The sequence below is a fragment of the Kickxella alabastrina genome (assembly GCF_025024165.1).
Source record: "Kickxella alabastrina strain RSA 675 chromosome Unknown BX661scaffold_1, whole genome shotgun sequence".
Classification (NCBI taxonomy): Eukaryota; Fungi; Kickxellomycota; class Kickxellomycetes; order Kickxellales; family Kickxellaceae; genus Kickxella; species Kickxella alabastrina.
In genome coordinates this window covers 653,278-676,281 of record NW_026251472.1, presented here as the reverse complement: position 1 = coordinate 676,281, position 23,004 = coordinate 653,278, and the positions used below count along the sequence as shown (strand labels likewise).

Sequence of the window (23,004 nt, the reverse complement as noted above, 5' to 3'; positions counted from 1 at the left end):
ACATTTTTTTAACATTTTATAAAAGCTGCAGCTCATCTTATTCTCAAGAAAATGCGGGCGAGTGAACAAAGAAAAAATTATTGGTAAATGTTATTGGAGGCGGCTACGCATGTGAGCCGGACATCAGCGTTGTAATTCGCCAGAGGCTCAACTTCCTCTCTGTCGGCGGCATCCTCGTTCTTGTCCTTGTCTGCGGCCGAGACCGAGACTGATTCGATCATGTCATCCAGCTTCCACGCCTTGATCCGGCCGTCCGAGGAGACGGACACAATTATTGTGTGGATTGAGCCGTCTGGGAAGGTCATGTCCACGCTGCTAAGGCCCTTGATGCGGTTCTCGTGGCACAGCACAGATCCGAGCTCGGTGCCCTCGGCCGAGTATATGTACACACGCTTGTCCTGGCATCCAGCGAGCACGTACTCCTTGCCCTTGCAAGCGACAACGAGTATGGAAAGAATGCGCTGAGATGAGAAGATGGTGGCAATGGCCTCTGACTGGCCAACCTTGTGCAGCTGAATTTCAGTGGCATATCCAATAACGTAGGTGGTCCCAGACGGGCTCCAGGCAACAATTTCTCCCAGCTGCGGGGTCTTGGTGCGGCTGGCACGCTTGCCCGTAAGCAGATTCCAGATAATAATGGTGCGGTCCTCGGCAACCGAGAGCGCCAGCTTTCCAGTCGGGTGGATAGCAATGCTATGGATAGCGCCCTTGTGTCCCCTGAGCACCTTGAGGGGCTCCCAGTCCTTTGTGCGATAGATGCAGATAGCACCATCAGTGCTCGCCGATAGCAAGTGCGTATGGCCGTGGAAGTGCAGGGAGGTGATCGTGCCTGTGTGCTCGTGCAGCGAGCCCAGCTCCACGCGCTTCTTCAAATCATACAGCCTAATGCTTTCGTCAGTGCTGCCCGAGGCCAGATAGCGACCGCCAACAGACACGGCCTTGATGCAGCCGGTGTGGGCGGGGATAATAAACTGCGGATTGAGGGTCAGCTGGCTGCCGACAAAGCGGCCCTCAATTCCGTAGAGGAGGCGCTCGTATGTGCCGGCCGAGATCAAGAAGCTGTCCTTTGCAGGCTGGGTCGTAGGCAGAGCGGGGATTGCGGCGCCCGTGGAGGCGGGTTTGGCGGGCTTAGCCTTGACTGATTTAGGTGATTTGGGTGATTTGGCTGCAGCGGTGGGCTTGGCATCGCTCTTGGTGGGCTTGGCGTCGCTCCTGGCGCGCTTATCGGGCTTTGCCTGTTTGTCGTTGTTGACACGTTTCCGCTGACCGCCTTCCATTTGAAATGATGTCGTTTAAAATTGAGCAAAGCTGATTGCAAAAATCAGAAGAAAAAAGCTAAGATATGAACAAAAAATTGTGGCAAACATGGAAAACCCATGGCGCGCACTGACAAGTCATTGCTTGTGTGTAAACCGAAAACGAAGGCGAAAAAAAGATGAAAATGAAAATGAAAATGAAAAAAATTGGCCAAAAGAAAAAAAACATGCGCAGATCAAAAATCATCACTGATTTGATCTGATCAAGCCGACGGCAGTGAGAAAATGGTTTTGAATTTTTGCCTTTCTAGAATTCGCACGAAAACAAAATGCAGAACTGCCCGGGGATATGCACAGGATATCGCGATTGTGCAAATAGGCTTGAGGAGCCGCATCGTGTGGGAGAATGGCCCAAAGGAAAGAAGAAAACTGGCGTTAACAGCAGGTTTATGTGTGTTAGCCAGAAAAGCAATCTTTGCCCTTTTGCGCCCAAGTGTGTGAAGTAAAAGGGAAGCGAAGATTGACACACAAGGTCAGGCAGACAAGCAAAAATAAAGGCACGGCGGCGGTGCCAAAGCGATGGCGCATTATTTTTGTATTTTTAGGGTGTTTTTTCCCTTCTTTTTAGCGAGGATCACGCAGCGCTGGGGCAGAGAAAGAAAGAAAAATATTGCCGCGCAAAGACCAGAAACCGGTGGTTGGGCACAGGTTCTAAAATTCCCTTATCTCGACAGATTGTGTCAACAGAGACTGGCGTCGGATATATTTTCTTCATTTTTGTTGTTGGAAGCAGCAGCAGCAGCCAGCCAGCGCAAAAAAATTTCCGACTACATTTCTCCTTCACTCCCGCTGCATTCCTTTATTTTTTCATCCTATTTTTCTCAAACTTTTAAAAGGCAAACTTTCCAAGTGTTACAAATGACAGGCAGCGGCGAGTCCACAGCACTGGTAACTTCGGAGGGCACAACAGTACCCGTGTGGAGCTCGCGATACTGGTTCGGCAACAGCGATGTGACATGGCTCAAGCACCTGGTAGCGGGCGGTGTGTCGGGCGCGGTGTCGCGGACGGTTGTCAGCCCGCTTGAGCGCATGAAGATTCTGTTCCAGGTACGTGGGTGAAAGTCGGCCAGCCGGCCAGGGCTGGCTGATTGTGAAGTATTATCAGGCAGAACTGATGGCATTGAGCGTCGCATTTGGCTGGGTATGAAACCATCGGCAAGAGCAGATGGCAGATGGCCAATAGGCTAAGCATAACCAACGCTGCACTGGCCGATTGCTAACTTTACACTTTTCAACTTCCCCCAGCTTTTAGGTCCAGACTAGGGGCGCCAGCGCATCGTACAACGGCGTGTTCGGGACACTGGCCAAGATCTGGCGCGAGGAGGGCATGGCCGGGTACATGCGTGGCAACGGCACCAACGTCGTGCGCATTGTGCCGTACTCGGCGGTGCAGTTCGCGACGTACGAGCAGCTGAAGCAGATGCTGATTGAGGACGGCAAGACGGAGCTCGACACGCCGCGGCGGCTGCTGGCCGGAGCGGGCGCCGGCATTGCGTCGGTTGCGGCCACGTACCCGCTGGACATCGTGCGCACGCGCATCAGCGTGCAGACAGCGCACGCACTGGAGAACATCGAGCTGCTGCCCAAGGACGCTCGCGGGCGGCCGATCATCCCGAAGATGCCGGGCATCGTCGAGACATTCGGGAAGATCTACCGCACCGAGGGCGGCCTGCGTGCGACGTACCGCGGCTTTGGCGCGACTCTGGCTGGCGTGGCGCCGTACATTGCGCTGAACTTCCAGTGCTACGAGGTGCTGCGCAAGTTCTTCACGCCGCCGGGCGAGTCGTCGCCATCGGGCACGCGCAAGCTGGTGTGCGGCGCGCTGGCTGGGTGCTGCGCGCAGACCATCACGTACCCGTTCGACGTGCTGCGGCGCCGCATGCAGGTGACGTCGATGTCGGGCATCGACTACAAGTATTCGAGCACCTTCGACGCCGTGCGCAAGATGATCAAGGCAGAGGGCGTGCTGGGCATGTACCGCGGCCTGGTGCCCAACTACCTCAAGGTGGCGCCGGCCATCGGCGTCAGCTTCTGGTCGTATGAGATGGCCAAGGACTTCCTCAAGCACTGGTAGCCGCCCGCCACTCCCCACTGCGCGCGCGCCAGCCGTACCCACGATGCATGCATGCATATATGCATATATATAAATTTAAGCCTAGAATTCAAATCCTAAATCTTGACCATCCACTGCCGCGTTATCAGCAGCCGCATCACCACCAGCAGCACCAGCGCGCACAGGGGCAGCACAGACATGTACCAGATCGAGCTTGTGTAGTCGGTGCGGTGCCCGACGTTGTCCAGAAGCGCGCTCATCGGCGGCACGCCCAGCAGCCCGCCGGCAACGTAGCCGACAAACAGCAGCCCGATGATCGACGGCAGCCGCGCCAGCCCAAACACCTGCGCGGCCACGACCGGGATCACCGACACCATACCGCCGATGGCAAAGCCGAACAGGATGTCGACCGCAAACAGCGTGCCGACCGAGTCGAACGGCACCCACAGCGCCATCAGGCTGACCACGGCCAACACGGTGTTGGCAATCAACAGGTTAAGTGGCCCGACGCTGTCGGCCAGGAAGCCTGCGGCCAGCCGCCCGACGACGCTGATACCGTTCATCAGAGTGTCCATGTTGGAGCCCCAGGTCTGCGACTTGTGCAGAACCACGACGCTGTACGATGGCATCTGGTAGAACGGCCCGAAATACGCAGCCACGACAAAAACTACAGCCGCTAGAAACACATTGAAGCGCGCGTCGCGCAGCAGCGCCCAGTCGATAATGTGCTCGGTCCTGGCCGGCACCAGCCGTACGCGCATCCACGGGCTGACGGCCAGCACAGCCGCCATCGCCACGCCGCCTGTGACGCGCATTGCCCACGGCCGCCCGTGCGTGTCGATCATTGCCTGCGTCGCTGAGACCATCCACATGCCGCCGATGCCGCTGCCGGCCAGCGCAATGCCGGTCGCCAGCCCACGCCGCCGCGTAAACCACTGCGACGGGATCGACGTGCCGGCCACGAACGGGAACGACGCGCCCAGCCCGTAGAGCAGCCCCTGCGTGGCCATCAGCCCGCCGATGCTCGTACAGTACGACCCGCCGATGAGCGCCGCGCCCATAATCAGTGCGCCGATGCTATTGAGTACGCGCGTGTCGAAGTGCTCGCACAGGAACCCAGAGAAAATGCCGCAAAAGCACATGACCAGGAACTGCACCGTACCGATCCACGATATCAGCGTCGCCGTCTCGTCCGGGAACTCGTTGAGCTGGTAGTGCTGCTGGTAGACGCCATATGCGTCGTTGATTCCGATTGATAGCATCAGCGAGATCAGGCACGCGAAAATCACCATCCACGCGTACGCGCCGTCGGCCGGCTTGTCCGTTGCCTCCTGCGCGCGCATGTCGGCCTCGACCACGAACCGGATGATATCTAACCCGCCGTCCGCGCCGTCGCCGTCGGCGATTTGTGCTGGCTTGAACTCTGTATATTTGCTTCCGTATACATCAATGGTAGCTGCCTTTTCTTTGTCTAGCTGTGCTCTAGGCTGTGCTGCTGGAGCCATTATGTCGAATGCGTCCGCATCGGTACTTTCTGCCTTTGCGGCTGTGGGGCTCCATATATCCCTCATGGCAAGCGAAGCGTGGTGTGTGCTGTGCAGTTGAGAGTGTAGGTGGGCCGCAATGTCGAGTGCAGCCTATACCGCACGGTAAATATATCGAATGTTAAAACAATATGAATAAATGTAGAAAAGGTGGCCAACAAGAAAGCCTGCTGGAACACGCCGAGATGGTGCCAGGCGCCGCCGTCAAATGTGCGGTCGCAGAAATGCTGGGTTGGAATAAGGCGACCTTGGGCAAAATTGGTGGCTGGATGGGTGGCTTTTATTTCGAAAAGCCGTAGCACACATTTCAATTGTTCGTCGCAACGCTGCAGAGGATAGATTTATATCGCAACTATTGCCACCCCGAACAATGGCGGCTATTGGCAATACAGCATCGAAGCGGCGCATTGTGTGCAATGTGCAATGTGCAATGTGCAATGTGGGAAGAGGAAAGATGGGAAAGGCATGCCAGTGTTGATATACCTATTTGCTCTGGTAGCTACTGTGCTCACATTTTGACACTTGTCGAGAAAAAATAGACGACAGGGGATTGATTGTGCCGTACATCCCAGATACTGACTTGCGAGCAGTGGCCAGTTACTCAAAATTCCATGTCAGACTATGCACTGGTGCTGACACGGTGCAACTGCTGTTGGCAGCGTCCGACGATCCCTTTTTTGCTTTCATCATGGCACGCGACACGCCCAGTGGCTAGGGTGCAGCACACGCATGAGGCGCAATCGTGTTCGTTTTTATTTGGGTATGTGTGATTGATTAGCCAGTCCAGCCCGTTCGCCCACTCACAAACACCGCTATCGATCGGATCTGACTGCTCACCGCTTCTCAGAACAGCAAAATAAATGGGGATGGCCCGCACAGCACGAGCATGCATTTTATATTTTTCGGCTATTCCGTTTTAATCTGGTTCTGTGTTTTGCTTTCCAGCAGCATTTTTAGCTTTCTTCCAGAAATCAAGGTTTCAGGAGAGTTTTAGAGAGCTTTGGAGAGTTTTGGACCGCAGCACCACTAAAGCAAGAAATTTTGCCGACGCCAAAATAATGCAAAACAAATTAGCGCTGTTTTGAATGCTCAACAGAATTATGAGGGCGCATCGAAGCCCCATCCGAAATGAGCCTTAAAATAGCACGTCCTCTGTGTTATTACAAAGCACAAGGCATGAGGCAAAAAATGCCAGGCTATTTCTGGCCTAATGACGACGAAAATGGCCAAGGAAGGGCAATTTATCCACCCTGCGGATGCTGCCGAAAACACGGGATGCGTAGCGAGAATGTGCGCCATGAGCACGAAAAACCGCTGTGAGGCTGGGTAAATGCGGGGGAAGCGAAAATCCGCCCTCTATTTCATCAGCGTGCGCTATGCCGCACTCGTTGCACCATCCGCCAAAACAAGCAAGTGCTACTGCCGCCTTCTCCATAGCTGAACCACTGCCATAGTCGCAACCCGGTTAGCGCTGTCGATGCTGCTGCTACCATCCTTTTTATTTACCCAAGGCGCATTCTCGCAATGCCTTATATTCTTTCCATTTCGTCATTTTGTGTGCCAACATTATCCCGTCGTTTGCGTGTGTACGGGCTCTGGTTCTCTCCTCACTTTTGCTTTTGCTTTTGCCCAACGCTTGGTTATTATTTTTCTTCTTCGTTTGCCTTCTTTTGCTTTGCCTCTTGATCTTGTTCATAATATTCCACAGCATTTCCAGTTCACGGTAGTGACTATCTAGCATTTTTAATATATTTTATTCAGCATCTCAAGCTACGTTTGCTGTGCTTAAATAGTACTCCTCAATAGCCCGAGCTATTGTCTCCTTAGCAATCATTGAGCATAATTTACCCAGCAATACTATATTGCCACTTGCCGATTTACTAAGATAGTTGGAATTGTTCTATTACAGCACTATCAAAGTTTTTAAAGGACCACACGCCGATTGGTGCGCCCTCCCAGCCATGTCGCTGCTCGAACCAGCTGTTGTAACTCAGGACGAAGCACATGTCCACATACCTGTCAACAATGAGACCGCCAACACGGTTGACCAGCCCATTATCTCAAGCACACCCGCGCAGCCAACGCCCATCGAAACGGAGCCAATATCAGCAGACACTGCGCCATCCGCACCAACCGCGCAAATCACTCATCAAGAACTAGTAACTGCCAGCAACGCAACGATCGACGCTGACCAAAGTCACCAGCAACGGTCGCCGCGATCCAGCCTTGGCCCGCACACAGCCAACCGTAAGTCGCTCATTATGAAAAGCGCGCCACGAGTCCCCTCCACGCTGCGCCGGGTTGTAGACGCCACTGACAGCGATTTGAAAGATGATGCCGACGCCGACAACACTAACAACTACTCTACGTGGCGCCCGGTATACCCGCCAGGCACACCGCCACTTCCCCCCTTGCCAACCAAACATTCATCGCCCTTGCTGCGCAGAGACTACAGCGAGCCCACGCTCATGAACTTGGTTGACAAATCGACCAGCAGCACCAAGTGCCTGCCGTATCCGCACACTCTTGACAGCTACATCCCTCGCCAGCGGCCGCACAGCCTCAACACACTCTCTAGCATGTCATGCCGCCTGTCAATCATTACATCTGACGTCGACTACACCGAGTATTCGCGCAAAAAGAAGGCACTAGTCGTTGTTCGGCCGAGCAAAGTGCGCGGCTGGGCCCGAATGTTGAGCGGAAAACTAAAGGTAACATTTCTTTCGCCGTTCTTGCGCTAAATGCTGCTGTTACTTTACTGCCTGTCCAAACCTTGCAGGTGTCACTGCAGTAATTGAAAACACTATATTTTTGTTTTTGGACGTCGGATAGCCTGTGCGTGGGTTTTCCTTCAGCCATTGCCACAAAGTTTTGGGGATTCTATTTTGGTCGTCAATTTCCGCTCCCGCAAACTTGGTCCGAATAAGAAACATGAAGCATAAAAACAGGCCATGTTATTGTTTATCTTCAGGCCACCATTGGCTCGTTTGATTGCCACCCAACCATTTGACTAACACCAATGTCGCTTTTCACGGGCACTTTCCACGCCTCTATCCACCCGTCAATCTTTAGTACACTTTTGGCCAAGTGCTCGCAAGCCCGACGCTTATCCTCGAGGGAAACCGCGACATTGCCCGCGGAACAGCCCAGATTAACCTGTCACAGAAGAAAAGGGATATGTCGCTACAAAGCGCAAGCAATAGCCCCAGAATCAACATTTCCAGGCGACTGTCGCGGAAAAGCACATCGGCGACAATTTCCAGCAAAGAGAGCAACAGCAGCAGCCTGTACGCGCTCAGAAGGCTGTCGAGGGCGAGCAAGAGCAGCTCAATTCAAGCTTTATCACCGAACATTGAGGCGAAACAGCCAACAAGGACCATTTCGGTTGCAAAGATGGCTGCTGCAGCGGAGTATGCCGCCGAAATGGAGCTCGCCGAGGTTACGACATCATTATTATCGATGCGGACATCGGCAGATCCTGCAGCCGCTTCTATAAATATACAACACTCGCACAGTAGCTCCGGAACCACCGATGTGGAGGTAGAAGCAGAAGCAGAAGCAGAAGCAGAAGCAGAAGCAGAAGCAGAAGCAGAGGCGGAGACAGAGACAGAAGCAGAGGAGTCTGACACCAACCTTTCTAAAGTCAAAATCTCCAGCCCATTAAATGGCCCGACGCGCACTGGATCTTCCGAAGATTTTGCCAAGGCGACCGAGTACATGCCACCTCCTGCTGTGACCATTCCGGAGGGTGATTTGAAGGCCGACGCTGATTTGGTTCAAGCTGGTGATATAAACATGACCGCGCATACTGTCACTCCTCAAATAACAATAGTTGGGTCCTAATCGGGATATTTAACATCACCGCTGCCAGTTCAGGCTGCTTGTATCAACATTTTCTTAGAACATTTTAATAATATTCCTGTTTCCTTTTATTTCTGCCAGTGTGTCATGCAGATAACATGGCCACACGTTTGTTTTGACATGGGGCTTCCAGATGTCCACCATGTTGCATTTTTGTAGCTCAACATTCCATGAGCAAAATGAATTGTGATTTCTTCCAACAGCCACACTTTTGCTCAGCATGCCTATTAGGTTTTGCGCATTTTATTGCCCACATTCTTTTAAAACACTTCCCCCACATCGCGCCATCCCGCGATTAGCGCCACTCCAAACATCCCAGCCAGTATTGGCACCATACACGCACACATCCGGTGGAGAAGCAGTACAATCATCTCAAGCTACTGATTTTTTATATTTATACTCGCCCCCACACTTTAAAAGCATAGTCATTATATTAAATAAACTTTACTTCGTGCATGTGTGGAGTAAGAAGGTGGAGGTGCGAATTTGTGCCAAACCAACCTGCGCCCTGCTTGGCTGGATTCATTTGAAGCATGTTTATTTGTCATCCATGCCATTCATCTGGGGAATAGCGGCAGTGTCAACAAAATTGATCTTGCCGATTTATTTTATAACATAAAGAGCATTTAAGACATATTGCATGCACACATGCGGAACGTGTATGGAAGTACAGCTATTGAGAAAATAACCAATTGTAATACTTAAACCCCCGAATATTTGCGGGATTTTGTTTGAAACCTTGAAAAAATGCGGCCACACTACCAGCCAAAATTTTACAATTTAGTATAGTTGTTTATGAATACCCCGCCTTTACATATTGATGAATGTTCAAACCGATATTCAAAACACCACGGCTGGCTTGTGTATATTGAACGAGTGTGCCAACCAAATTGACTTTGCTTTTTGGTTTTTGGTTTTCTCTGGCTTTCTCTTTTCCTTTCTGTTTACACGTTGCGTTCATTATCCAAAATAATTGCATATATCCCGTTTTATTAAAAAAAACCACACTTTCATTGGATTCGCCTATATAAACTTTTATTGCTACCATCATTGCACGCCCTTCACAAACACATTTCAAATTAAACAACTTTATTAGTGCCAAACAGATAGTTACGCATTTTTATACGCCCAATCCTGCGTAGCTTGAAAATGGATGCAACTATGAGTGACGACATAGCACGCTGCAACGATGGCGTGTCGTTGTCGTCAAGCGAGCTTGCGAACAAGCTTGAGGCCAGATTTACTGCGGGCTCTGAGCCGCAGACTTTTACCCATTTGGGAAGTCGCTTCCTTATCTCCATCAACCCCTACGAGGCGCTCGAGTCCCAGAGCGACTCTGTCGCGGCTGTCTATGCCGAGGACTATCGCAACACTTCCGGAAAGCGCAAGGGAGTGTCGCCCCACGTCTTTGCCATGGCAGCCAACGCCTACTTGCACATGCGGCAGACTGGACTAAACCAATCGCTGGTTTTTTCGTAAGTAAAATAACAACAACTGTTTACACATGCACATATATAAATATCTGCACTTGAGCTGTATAAATGCGTACTAATATTTAATATTTAATATTTAATATTGTGAAAATGTGTACTTTTTAATATAGGGGCGAGACTGGTACAGGAAAGTCAGAGGCCAAGCGACTTGCTGTGCGCATGCTGTCGTTCCTCCGTCCGCATGCCAGACGCGACACGCAGATTTTCGACAAAATCGTCGAGGCCGAGATCATCCTGGAGGCCTTTGGCAACGCCAAGACAACCAGCCACGCCAATGCATCGCGTGTCGGCATGTACACGGAGCTCCAGTTTGACGAGCTCGGCCGCATTGCGGGAGCCAAGTACTGCGATTACATGCTTGACCGCAACCGCGTCACCCACGTACCCGACAACGAGCGCAACTACCATATTTTCCACTATCTCGTCCACGGCGCGCAGTCGGACGAGCGTTCAGTATTTGGGCTGACCCAGGGCAACTATGAGTACCTCAACCGGCCAGGCACCATCCAGCGCCTGCCAGGCGTTGATGATTCGTCCCAGTTCCAGGACCTGCGTATGGCAATGCACTCGCTGGGGCTCCGCGAAAAGTACCAGGAGTGCATTTTCCAGGTCCTGGCGGCTATTCTTGAGCTTGGAAATCTGCAGCTGGAAGACCAGAAGGATACTACTATTGTCGAAGCTGCCTACGTCAAGAATGTCGAGCTCCTGGAGCATATCGCTCTGCTTTTGGGCGTGGATCCGGGCAGCCTGCAGCAGGCGGTGACCTACCACACACGCATGATTGGGCGGGAGCTGTGCACTGTGTACCTGGACGCGCAGGGATCCCGCGCGCGCTGCGATGCGCTAGCGCGCCACCTTTATTCCCTTCTCTTTGGCTGGCTGGTTGAAAAGATCAACAGCACGCTGGGCTGCGACCAGGGCGTGTACAACAGCCACATCGGCCTTCTCGATCTTCCGGGGTTCCAAAGCCAGAAGCGCAACCACTTTGAGCAGTTCATCCACAACTACGCTAACGAGCGCATTCATCACTTTATGAACCACCACGTATTCGATGTTGGCAGCGAGGAGTATGTCTCCGAGAGCATCGACCACATTCTGAACTCGGTTGCACACAAGGACAACACGGGATGCCTTGATCTGTTCATGAAGTCGGGCACGGGCCTGCTGTTTGTCATGGACAAGTTTACCAAGGTCACAAAGAAGGATAAGGACAGCAGCGCAAAGATTGGCCAAGAGGGTGACTCCAAGCTGATAAAGCTCTTCAACGAGGCCCAGCAAGCGTCCAGCAAGGGCAAGTCTGACGTTGAGCCCTGGTACGCCAATTTGAAGCGCCAAGGCGAGTTTGGCATCCGCCACTTTGCCCGCCAGGTCAACTATTCAATTGACCAGTTTGCCGACCGCAATACAGACTACCTGGGTGTTGATTTTTACACCCTGTTCCGCGGAATGTCTGCTAGTGACTCGCCGGCAACGATTAACCCGTTTGTCGCGCGCATGTTTGACGACCGCGGAATAATCGTTGAGGGCCACCCGCGCTTGGAGAGCGCCATCATTGACGCCCAGCAGTCGATGATGCCGGCACGCTCGCCGTTCACCAGCCACCCGCGCCCGCAGAAAAAACGCAAGATCACTTGCGTCGTGTCCCAGTACCAACGCGCGCTGACCCAGCTGATTTCAGCGCTCGACGAGACCCTCCCTTGGTTTGTTCACTGCATCAACCCCAACGACCATCAGGAGCCGCGCACCTGGGACAAGGAGCACGTTCAGCGCCAGCTGGCTGCCTATGGCATCGTCGACATTGCGCGCGGCAAGAATGCCGAGTTTATTGCCTCGCTGCTGCATGGCGACCTCACGACCCGCTATAATGTGGCCATCAAGAAGTACGTACGCACAAAGGAAAAGTCCAGCTCAATTGAGCGCTGCCAGGCCTTGCGCCGCGCCATGGGCTGGGACGACATCGACATGGCCATCGGAAAGAAGAAGGTATTCTTGAGCTTTTTTGCCTGGCGCCAGCTCGAAGACCCGCTGAGAGAGCGCGAGCGCCTGCTTGTGTGCGGCATCAAAGAGGAGAACGCCGGTTTAGTGGCCGCTGAGGACCTGCAGTCGGTCTACGAGGACGACGAAGTCGAGATTTTCCCCGACAGCGAGGCCATGGAGGAAGCCGATATTGCCAGTCTTTTTGAGTACAGCGCTGCTTTGCAGGGGCACCAGTTGCACATGCACCTCAGCAATATCGACACCCGGTCGAATGGTGGAATCCCCTCGATCGGTGACGAAGAGAAGACAATCGATGATGCGCAGTCTGACGGCCGTACCAGCAAGGCCGGGGGCAGCAAGGGCGGTGATCCTAAGGAAGGCCCGGATGAGGGCCATCTGATCGAGGAGGAGGATGACTCGTCTAAAAAGCTGACGCGCTCGAGGCGGTACTGGATGATTATTGTGTGGCTGCTGACATGGTGGGTTCCGTCGCCACTCCTCTCATGGTGTGGCAAGCTCAAGCGCCAGGACCAGCGCATCGCGTGGCGTGAAAAGGTCGCGCTTTGCGCGCTGATCTTCTTCTGCTGCTGCGTGATTATCTTCTGGATTGCTGTTCTTGGCATGCTCATTTGCCCCAAGCAGCACGTGCATACTATCGAGGAGATGCGCGGTCACAACACTGCCGATGACGCCCTGATCAACATTCGTGGCGAGGTGTTTGACATCCAGGGATTCAATCACATGGGCATCAACAACAAATACCTTGTCGACAACAACTACCCTGGTAGCGACATGAGCGACAAGTTCCCTTTGCAGCTGTCGTTTGTCTGCCCCTTCCCTGGCCTGGATCCGCGCTTGGCGCTGTCACCCAAGCCTGAACCATACACGGACACGTGGCTGCATGACCACCGGTTTTGGCGCCACCCGGAGATGGTTGAGGGTGGCTACAACTACTACCAGTACCGCATGATGCGCATTATGCGCGAGAACTACTCACGTGGCAAGATTGCTACTGAGCCGCAGCGTATTGAGATGGAGGGCAAGGGCATCGGCCTACCCAACGGCATGCGCCGGTACTGGTCAATTATTAACAACGAGCTGTTTGACTTGAGCGAGTACATCCAGCGTCGTGGTGCGCCATTTGTCATTGCACCTGACGGTCGCAGCAATGAAACTGGATCACGCATGTTCTTAGATGACGGCGTGCACAACCTGTTCCAAATGCATCCGGGCCAGGACATCACCGACAAGTGGAATCGCTACTTTGCAAAGCGCCCGACGGCTCGTCGCTTGCACTACCAGTGCCTCAGAGGCGCGTTCTACGCCGGCGTTGTAGACAAGCGCAAGTCATTCCAGTGCTACTTTGCCAACTATGTGCTTCTAGCCAGCTCCATCGCACTGACGAGCATTATTTTCTTCAAGTTCCTTGCGGCTCTCCAGCTAGGTAGTCGCCGCGAGCCTGAGGAGCACGACAAGTTTATTATCTGCAATGTGCCGTGCTACACCGAGGGCGACGAGGGGCTGCGCTCAACACTCGAGTCTCTGGCCACGCTGCACTACGACGACAAGCGCAAGCTGCTGTTTGTCATTTGCGACGGTATGATCATGGGCTCGGGCAATGACCGCCCGACGCCACGCATCGTACTCGACATTCTTGGCGCTGACCCGGATATCGACCCTGAACCCCTGAGCTTCCTGTCTCTCGGCGAGGGAATGAGGCAGCACAACATGGGCAAGGTTTACTCTGGCCTCTTTGAGGCTGCCGGCCACGTCGTCCCGTACATTGTTGTTGTCAAGGTCGGCACCCCCCGGGAGCGCACTCGCCAGGGCAATCGCGGCAAGCGTGACTCGCAGATCATCCTGATGAGCTTTTTCAACAAGGTTCATTTCAATTTGCCGATGACGCCGCTTGAGCTCGAAATCTACCACCAGATGAAGAACGTCATTGGAGTCAACCCCGCGTTCTATGAGTTCATTATGATGGTCGACGCTGACACCTACGTCTTCCCTGACTCGCTCAACCGCATGGTGTCATGCATGCTGCATGACTCGAAGCTGATGGGAATATGCGGCGAGACGCAGCTGGCAAATGAGAAGGACACGTGGATCACAATGATTCAAGTGTACGAGTACTATATCTCACATCATCTCAGCAAGGCTTTTGAGTCTCTGTTTGGGTCTGTCACTTGCCTTCCAGGTTGCTTCTGCATGTATCGCATCCGAGCGCCCGAGTCCAACTATCCACTGCTTGTGTCAAACAACACAGTAAAGGATTACGCTGAAAACAACGTCGACACATTGCACAAGAAGAACCTGCTGCATCTTGGCGAGGATCGGTATCTGACCACGCTAATGCTCAAGCACCACCCGTACTACAAAATGAAGTTCACCTCTGATGCGCAGTGCCGGACCAACGCCCCAGACACCTGGCAAGTTCTGCTGTCCCAGCGCCGCCGCTGGATCAACTCGACCGTGCACAATCTTTTGGAATTGGTGTTTCTGCCGCGCCTCTGTGGATTTTGCTGCTTCTCGATGCGCTTTGTCGTGTTCATCGACCTTGTCTCGACCATCGTCATGCCTGCTACGGTGGTTTACCTGGGCTACCTGATCTACCAGCTAGTTGTCAGTACTTCTGACACGCCTCTTGTCTCAGTATACTTGCTGGCAGCCGTCTATGGTCTGCAGGCGCTGCTTTTTGTGTTCAAGCGCCAGTGGCAGCACATCGGCTGGATGATTGTGTATCTCTTGGCAATGCCCGTATTCTCATTCTTCATCCCGCTCTACGCGTTCTGGCACTTTGACGACTTTTCGTGGGGAACCACGCGCATGGTCGTCGGCGATGGCAAGAAGACCCGCTTTGTTGCTGAGCTGGAGGTGTTTGATCCCAAGTCTATTCCACTGCGCAAGTGGGAGGATTATGAGGAGGAGATCATGTACAGCGGCCCGGACAAGGCGCGGTTGGACGATGCGCGCAGCGAGATGAGCAGCCGCGCGAGCATGTACTATGGGCAGCCCCGACCGGGCTCGGTGGCAGGCTCTGTTTTCGGTGCCAACAACTACGGGTACTACCACCACCACGGCGGCACAAACATGCAGATCACCAACAATCCGCACGTAAACATCGCCATGAGCATGGTTGGCGGCGAAATGGTCGGCGACACTTCATTGCCAGGGATGGGCCTTGCTAATGCCCAGTACATGTCCGAGCACCACATGCCCATGCAAATGCCAATGCATATGATGCCCCAACAGCAGCAGCTTCTGGGAATACCCAATGGCAATGGCAATGATAATGTCAATGCATACGCAGCGGCGCCCATGGTGCTTGGTGCAGAGAGCGCTCTTGTTCAGTATCCGTCTGGAATGCCTAATGAGGTGCTCATGCAGTCGGTGCGGCGCATCATCGGCACCGTGGATCTCATGCTCGTCACGAAAAAGCAGGTGCGCCAGCAAGTCGGCCAGGACTGCAGCATGGACCAGGACGAGCTCAATGCGCGCAAGTCGTTCATCAACCTGTGCATTGACGAGGTGCTCAACGAACGTCTTTAAATTTATCCGCATCAACATCAGCGCCAACAGCAGCGCCAACAGCAGCGTCAACAGCAGTGTCTACATCAACATCTCTATTTTTATTTTTATTTCAATTTTATTTAAATATTTTTTCGTTAAATTTTATTTTGCACACAAAACAAAAAATGCGCTTTTGGCATACAGTTTAAGAAAAAAACAAGAAAATCCAAAAATATCAGCCAATTGTATGCCCAAACACTCGGTCGATCACCACTCCTCTTATTTTGGAGATGACAAACAAAAAATTTGCCCTGACTGTCATTGAAAACGCAGCAAAGAGGAGTAAAAATAAGAGAAAATTAGATGATGCGCGGTTTATTGTTGCGCGCAACTGAGAGAGAGAAAGCAAGAATTTCTCTTTCTCAGCGACGCTTTTCTTCTGGGCGCCATTGCTTTTTTGTCTTTATTTTGGCCATTTTATTTTGTTTTGTCTAGTGTTATTGCCACTTTGCTGATATCCTTTCATTCATCTTTTTTTAAAAAGCCACTCAACTCTATATACTTTTTTTGTCGTTTGGGCCCAGGCAGCTGGAATACACCCACAGCGCCACACACATCTCACCAAACCCAGCGCAGTACCTGCTTTTGTCGGAAACAAGGGCACACAATCAACCCAAATATCAACCCTATTTATTTCCTATTGTTTGGACTCCGTTTTCCTCCCCGCAACTGCGCCTACTTGTGTCTCAACCATGCAGGTCCAGGACAACGATGATCTGAGCCTGCTCCAAAATGCGTCTGTACTCACCAACGATGAGGTCGTCGGCACCCTTGTCGACCGCTATGAGCAGCGCCCGCACTCTCAGCCATACACCAACATTGGCGACCGCCTCTTGGTAGCCTTCAACCCCAACGAGAGCCAGGAGAGCTCCTCCGACCAGGTCGCGTTGCAATATGCAGACGACTACCGCGACACCTCTGCCAGCCGCCAGCCCTTGCCGCCGCACATCTTCAAGGTGGCTGAGCAAGCGTATCTTCATATGCGCCGCACTGGCCTCAGCCAGAGCATCAGTTTCATGTAAGTGTTCTTCCATTTTTGTTTCCCCGCACACTGCCTGTCTGTATGGTTGAATGTCCGTATGTCTGTGTGTCTGTCTGTTTTTTGCATATTGTCGCAAAAGGACAATACATTGCGCCTTTGACATTTCGACAACAAAAAATAAACGGCAAGCATGCACAAGTGCTAACATTTTGCTTTTCCGCCTATCATGCATTCCCCTGCTCAATGCTCTCCACTCTCGCTTTGGTTTTTTCCTTCTTTTTCCCCAACATATAGCGGCGCTTCGGGGAGCGGAAAAACAGAGCAGCGTCGCCTGGTGACGCGCTTTTTTTCAGTGATCCGTGCTCACTCCAAGAAGGACACGCGCCTGTACTCGCGTATCCAGAATGCCGATATTGTGCTTGAGGCGTTTTCGCACGCAAAGACGGCCGTCCACAACAACGGCTCGCGCATGGGCTCGTATATCGAACTCCAGTTCGACCAACGCGGACGCACTGTTGGCACCAAAACACTCACGTACCTGTTGGAAAAGGCCCGCGTAACACATGTGCCCCAGGGCGAGCGCAGCTTTCACGTGTTTTACTATCTGACCAACGGCGCTGCCACCGAGGAGCGCTCCGAGTATGGGATCACACAGGCATCATTTGACTATCTGCACCGCCCGGGCACGGTCCAGCGCATCACCGGATTCAGCGACTCGGAGCGGTTCCAGGAGCTGGTCACCGCCATGGGCAGCATCGGCCTGGGCCAAAAGTACCGCCGCCACATATTTACTGTGCTGGCGTCAATCCTTGCATTGGGGAACCTGCAGTTCCAGCACCAGAAGCAGAGCGAGGAGAGTGCTGCCACTGTGCGCAACCAGGACGTAGCGATCCACGTCAGTGAAATGCTCGGCATTCCTGTAGACACCCTTCTGTCACTTCTGACCATCCAGACCAAACAAGTGGGCAGCGACAAGTTCACGGTCTACCTCGATGGCAAGGGCGCAGCGGCGCGCCGCGACGACCTCGCGCGCTCCCTGTACTCTCTTCTGTTCAACTGGCTGGTCGAGTTCCTCAACTCCAAGCTGTGCAGGGACGACGCAGACAATAGCAGCTTTATCAGCATGGTCGACTTCCCGGGATGGTACACGGCACGCCAGAGCGGCTATGAGCAGCTGTGCAGAAACTACGCCAACGAGCGCCTGCACCACTTTTTGTTCCACCAGATGTTCGAGGCCGGCAGCAACGAGTACATCGCCGAGGGCATCACCGACATCGTACCAGTCGTCGAGTTTGCCAACCGCTCGCAGTGTCTAGACCTGTTCATGAAGCCCAAGTCGGGTCTGTTTTCCACCATGGACCGCCAGGCGGCTGAGTACCTGCAGATTGACAAGGGAGGCAAGAAGAAGGACGCGTCGGCGCAGCGCGAGTTCAACCCTAACCTGTCCGAGCGCGAGGCCGGCAACCAGCTGCTCAAGGCGTTCAACCGCCAGCATGACCACAGGTCTGGCGAGGCCAACCAGTTCTACTCGTCGAGCGACAGCAAGAACGAGATGAACAGCTTTACTGTGTCGCATTTCTGGGGCGATGTCAGCTACAGCATTGACGACTTTGTCGAGAAGAACCTCGATCAGCTCAGCTCTGACTTTGTCGCTGTGTTCCGCGGCGACGGTACGGCGGAGAACCCCGGCACGGACAACGGATTTGTCGCTGGCCTGTTCTCGAACAAGACCCTGGCTACCGAGGTACACCCCAAGGATGAAAAAGCTGTGGTCCAGGCACAAGCTCCCTCTGTACCCACGCGCTCGCCGTCGATGATGAGGCCTAAAACCAGAGGCGCTACGTCGCGGTTTGCCAAGGTCGACTGCGTGGCCACCCAGTTTCAGCGCGCGCTCAACGAGATGGTCATGACTCTGGATGACACCCTGACCTGGTTTGTGCTGTGTATTAAGCCAAACGAGCAGGGCCGCGCACGGGCTACCGATATTCGTCGCATCCAAGCGCAAATCGGCCAATTCGACTTGGACAACATCATCAAGCGCAAAGCAGCGGAGTTCTCGGCAGTTCTCAGTATGTCGGACTTTTGTCAGCGCTACAAGCTTGTCATTAATGAGTACGTGGCCGACGGGCCGGCGCTGGTCGACGATTTTGCAAAGTGCGCCGCGCTCAAGAAGGCGCTGCAGCTTTCCGACGCGGAGATGGCGCTCGGTCGGGCCAAGGTGTTTGTCAATTTCAAGACCTGGCGGCGCATCGACGACCCGATCCGCGGCATGGAGCGCATGGAGATGAGTGACCAGCGCACGGGCCACAAGCAGAACAAGGATGCACAACAGTTTGGCGAGCTGGGCTACGGCGACATTACCGATACGTGTGCCACCAGCTTCGGCGACCAGTCAGAGGCTAACCTTATGCTCAACGCACAGCCGCTGGGCCACAACTCAAGCTCGGACACGGGCATGAGTGGTGCCGCGCAGCAGATGCGCGCGCTCAAGGGCCGCATGTTTGGCGCTGGAGCCGACGCACGCTCATATTACTCCGACGATGACGGATACCAGGGGATGGGCAACCGCGACGGCATTTCAGAAGTCGCCAGCGAGCGCGACTTTAATGCCGGCTACGAGGAAACCCTGCCACTCTCGGCCGGCGACCCGGAGACCACCAAGAAGAGCATGATGGCGATAGCGGCGCAGGACGAGCCAGAGGACGAGCCCGAGATCCCCGAAACATCGGCTCGCAAGGCATGGGTTGCTTTCACATGGCTTTGTACGTGGATGATCCCGTCGGTGTTCTTGCGGTGGTGCGGGCGGATCAAGCGCCGCGACCAGCGAATGGCTTGGCGCGAGAAGGTAGCCTTGTGCATGATCGTCGTTTGGAGCTGTGGCGTTGTGATCTTCTGGATCGTGGGTTTAGGCATGCTCCTCTGCCCGCGTCAACACGTGTACTCGATCACCGATCTCACTTCGCACAACACCGCTGATGACGCTCTTGTTGCCATCCGCGGCGAGGTGTTTGACGTCAAGGACTACAGCCACATGGGCGTCCAGTTCAAGTACCTGATGGACCACAACTACGTTGGCCGTGACCAGTCTAGTATGTTCCCCTACCAGCTGTCATTTGTTTGCCCATTCGAGGGCATGGACCCGCGTCTCAGCTTCCAGACCAAGCCTGAACTCTACTCGCCAACGTACTACCACGACCACCGTTGGTGGCGCCACCCGACAGAGAAGGGTTACAACTACTTCCAGTTCCGCATGATGCGCATTATGCGCCAGAACTACGCCAAGGGCCACATTGCCGTCGACCCCAAGGAGCTGCTGCTGGAGGGCAGCGGAAACTCCAAAAACGCAATGGGCCAGATCATCCGCCGGTGCATCATTCATGACCAAATTTTTGACCTGAGTGAGTATATCAACCACATGGGTGTTCCGTACCTTGTGTCTGATACCCAGAACTCAACCAACAGCGTGGGCACTCGCAAGTTCCTCGATGACAACGTGTTTGACATGTTTGACCAGAACCCCGGCAAGGACATTACAGATATGTGGGACCGGTTCTTTGCAGATAAGCCTGAGTCCAAGGCCATACACACGCAGTGCTGAGGGGCGCGTTCTACGTGGGCAAGGTTGACCTGCGCAAGTCGACCAGATGCTATGCGGCCAACTACCTGCTGCTCGCTGCGACAATTGCCCTAGTGTCCATCATCTTTTTCAAGTTCCTCGCCGCTCTGCAGTTCGGCTCTCGCCGTGACCCCGAGCCTGGTACCAACTTTGTCGTCTGTAATGTGCCATGCTACACTGAGGGTGAGGAGTCTCTCAAACAGACCATTGATTCGCTTGCCGAGCTCAAGTACGACGACAAGCGCAAGCTGTTGTTCATTGTGTGTGACGGCATGATCATGGGCTCGGGCAACGACCGCCCGACGCCGCGCATCGTGCTTGACATTCTTGGTGTTGGCAGTGACCAAGAGCCCGAGGCACTGAGCTACATTGCGCTCGGTGAGGGATCCAAGGAGCACAACATGGCCAAGGTATACTCTGGTCTGTACGAGTTCAAGGGCCACGTCGTCCCGTACCTAGTCGTGGCCAAGGTTGGCACGCCTCACGAGCGCAACCGCCCAGGCAATCGCGGCAAGCGTGACTCCCAGATCATGTTGATGCATTTCTTCAACAAGGTCTTCTTTGACCTGCCGATGACGCCGCTTGAGCTGGAGATGTTCCACCAGGTCAAGAATGTCATTGGAGTCAACCCCGCGCTGTACGAATTTGTGCTGATGATCGACGCCGATACTGTGGTTTTCTCAGACTCGCTGTCGCGCCTGATTGGCGCTCTGAACAACGACACTAAAATCATCGGTATCTGCGGCGAGACTATGCTGGCCAACGCCAAGAGCTCATGGATCACGATGATGCAGGTGTACGAGTACTTTATCTCGCACCACCTGACTAAGGCCTTCGAGTCGCTGTTTGGGTCTGTCACTTGTCTTCCAGGTTGCTTTAGTATGTACCGTATGCGCACTCCTGATAGCGTGGGTACACCCGTACCGCTGCTTATATCCAACCAGATCATTGACGACTATTCGACTAACCGCGTTGAAACGCTTCACGAGAAGAACCTGCTGCATCTCGGCGAGGATCGGTACCTGACCACGCTTGTGCTCAAGCACTTCCCGTATTACAAGAACAAGTTTGTCCCAGCAGCCAAGTGCATTACCAATGCGCCCGAGGAGCTCAACGTTCTGCTATCCCAGCGCCGCCGCTGGATTAATTCAACCGTGCACAATCTATTCGAGCTGGTGTTCCTGCCGCAGCTGTGCGGCTTCTGCTGCTTCTCGATGCGCTTCGTCGTGTTCATCGACCTTATCACCACCATCATCATGCCGGCTACAATCATTTACCTGGCCTACTGATTTACCAGCTTGCCAACCCGGACTCGACCACGTCTTACATCTCGCTGTACCTGCTGGCGGCCATTTACGGCATGCAGGCGCTGATTTTCATTCTCAAGCGCCAGTGGCAGCACATCGGCTGGATGATTGTATACATTCTGGCCATTCCACTATTCTCATTCTTCATCCCGCTCTACTCGTTCTGGCACTTTGACGACTTCTCGTGGGGCAACACGCGCATGGTCGTCGGCGAGTCGGGCCGCAAGCATATCTACACTGTTGACAACGAAAAGTTTGACAAGTCATCTATTCCCATGCGCAAATGGTCCGACTACGAACAGGATATGCTGGACAATTCCAAGTCGCAGTACGACATTTCGGAAACCGGATCACGATTTGGCGGTGCTGCTGCTCTCATCAACCGCCCTGGCTCTGCTACTGGAAACGTGCCCCAATCAATGGCTGAGTATGCGGGTACTAATTCAGTCTACTATGACAACGGGTACGGGTACAACATGGCACTTAACACCAACCTTCCGGTGAATGCGCCTGGCATCCCTGGCACGACCTTTGACTACCTGGCATCTGGCCGCTCCTCCCCCATCCAGCCCGTGTCCGGCGGCAACGGGCAGTTTAACGCGTATGATATGGCCACTATTAACAGTGCGCGCATGTCTGCTGCCAGCACGCCTATGGATCCGCGCATGGGTCAGGCTGGCGACGGCTCTTACTTCCAGCAAGGCATGCCCATGCCTGATCCACGTATTTCGACGGCGTATTCTGGTATGCAGACGGTGCCCGGGAGCCCATCGATGCACTCTCAGCAAGGGTTTGCCATGTCAGCGTACAATCGTCCATCGACCTTTGCATCTGGCACTGACCAGACGGCTATCCAAATGGGAGCGATGGACACGGGCGTCAAGTCGATTTTGGATTATTCCACTGTACCAAGCCCCCCTGGGGATTTGAAGGCAATGCAGGTTCAGCAGTGGCCCTCGGGCGTTACCGATGATCAGCTGGCCAGACACGTTGGGGAAATCATTGCTACGACTGACTTGATGACCATCACCAAAAAGCAGGTGCGCCAACAGATCATGGGCCACTTTGGCATCTCTGCTGAAGAAGAGAAGGCACGTCGCAACTTTATCAACCAGTGCATTTCTAAGGGGCTCGAGCAGCGCCAAGCTGAAAATAACTAAACCTCTTATTTCTTCTACTTTTGCGCTTTGCGGAAAAAACTAGTTTTTCCCAATACATCTTATTCACTTTTAAAAATTTGTGCTAATAAGATTTACAATTTACAAAAAATAATGTTCATGTATTT

The 23,004-nt window shown here is 53.5% G+C and overlaps 8 protein-coding genes across 8 annotated transcripts; 5 read left to right on the top strand and 3 right to left on the bottom strand.

Moving 5' to 3' along the window:
• Window positions 1–6: 6 nt before the first annotated feature.
• On the bottom strand, window positions 7–1,418 carry BX661DRAFT_175283 (WD40-repeat-containing domain protein). Its single transcript, XM_051534028.1, has one exon. It carries the CDS (start codon window positions 1,275–1,277, stop codon window positions 78–80), a length of 1,200 nt encoding a protein of 399 aa, XP_051395051.1. The 5' UTR covers window positions 1,278–1,418; the 3' UTR covers window positions 7–77.
• A 756-nt stretch (window positions 1,419–2,174) lies between these two features.
• BX661DRAFT_192644 (mitochondrial carrier domain-containing protein) lies at window positions 2,175–3,390 on the top strand (the record flags this gene model as incomplete). The annotated part of the gene is made up of 3 exons (XM_051537722.1): window positions 2,175–2,204; window positions 2,283–2,371; window positions 2,580–3,390. The coding sequence occupies 3 exons, from the start codon at window positions 2,175–2,177 to the stop codon at window positions 3,388–3,390; spliced, it is 930 nt and encodes a 309-aa protein (XP_051395050.1).
• Window positions 3,391–3,485: 95 nt separating this feature from the next.
• BX661DRAFT_138419 (major facilitator superfamily domain-containing protein) lies at window positions 3,486–4,712 on the bottom strand (the record flags this gene model as incomplete). The annotated part of the gene is made up of 1 exon (XM_051532719.1): window positions 3,486–4,712. One exon carries the CDS (start codon window positions 4,710–4,712, stop codon window positions 3,486–3,488), a length of 1,227 nt encoding a protein of 408 aa, XP_051395049.1.
• A 1,196-nt stretch (window positions 4,713–5,908) lies between these two features.
• BX661DRAFT_2885 (uncharacterized protein) lies at window positions 5,909–6,301 on the bottom strand. Its single transcript, XM_051539034.1, has one exon. It carries the CDS (start codon window positions 6,210–6,212, stop codon window positions 6,012–6,014), a length of 201 nt encoding a protein of 66 aa, XP_051395048.1. The 5' UTR covers window positions 6,213–6,301; the 3' UTR covers window positions 5,909–6,011.
• Window positions 6,302–6,874: 573 nt separating this feature from the next.
• Window positions 6,875–7,654, top strand: BX661DRAFT_195275 (uncharacterized protein; the record flags this gene model as incomplete). The annotated part of the gene is made up of 1 exon (XM_051537931.1): window positions 6,875–7,654. The coding sequence occupies one exon, from the start codon at window positions 6,875–6,877 to the stop codon at window positions 7,652–7,654; it is 780 nt and encodes a 259-aa protein (XP_051395047.1).
• Window positions 7,655–7,932: 278 nt separating this feature from the next.
• On the top strand, window positions 7,933–8,756 carry BX661DRAFT_195274 (uncharacterized protein; the record flags this gene model as incomplete). Its single annotated transcript, XM_051537930.1, has 2 exons — window positions 7,933–7,973; window positions 8,012–8,756. The coding sequence occupies 2 exons, from the start codon at window positions 7,933–7,935 to the stop codon at window positions 8,754–8,756; spliced, it is 786 nt and encodes a 261-aa protein (XP_051395046.1).
• A 1,179-nt stretch (window positions 8,757–9,935) lies between these two features.
• BX661DRAFT_139253 (chitin synthase-domain-containing protein) lies at window positions 9,936–15,175 on the top strand (the record flags this gene model as incomplete). Its single annotated transcript, XM_051532777.1, has 2 exons — window positions 9,936–10,249; window positions 10,378–15,175. Coding segments are annotated over 2 exons (5,112 nt in total), but the record flags the coding sequence as incomplete, so codon positions are not given.
• Window positions 15,176–16,506: 1,331 nt separating this feature from the next.
• Window positions 16,507–22,879, top strand: BX661DRAFT_195272 (chitin synthase-domain-containing protein; the record flags this gene model as incomplete). Its single annotated transcript, XM_051537929.1, has 4 exons — window positions 16,507–16,832; window positions 17,106–20,366; window positions 20,396–21,635; window positions 21,710–22,879. The coding sequence occupies 4 exons, from the start codon at window positions 16,507–16,509 to the stop codon at window positions 22,877–22,879; spliced, it is 5,997 nt and encodes a 1,998-aa protein (XP_051395044.1).
• Window positions 22,880–23,004: the final 125 nt, after the last annotated feature.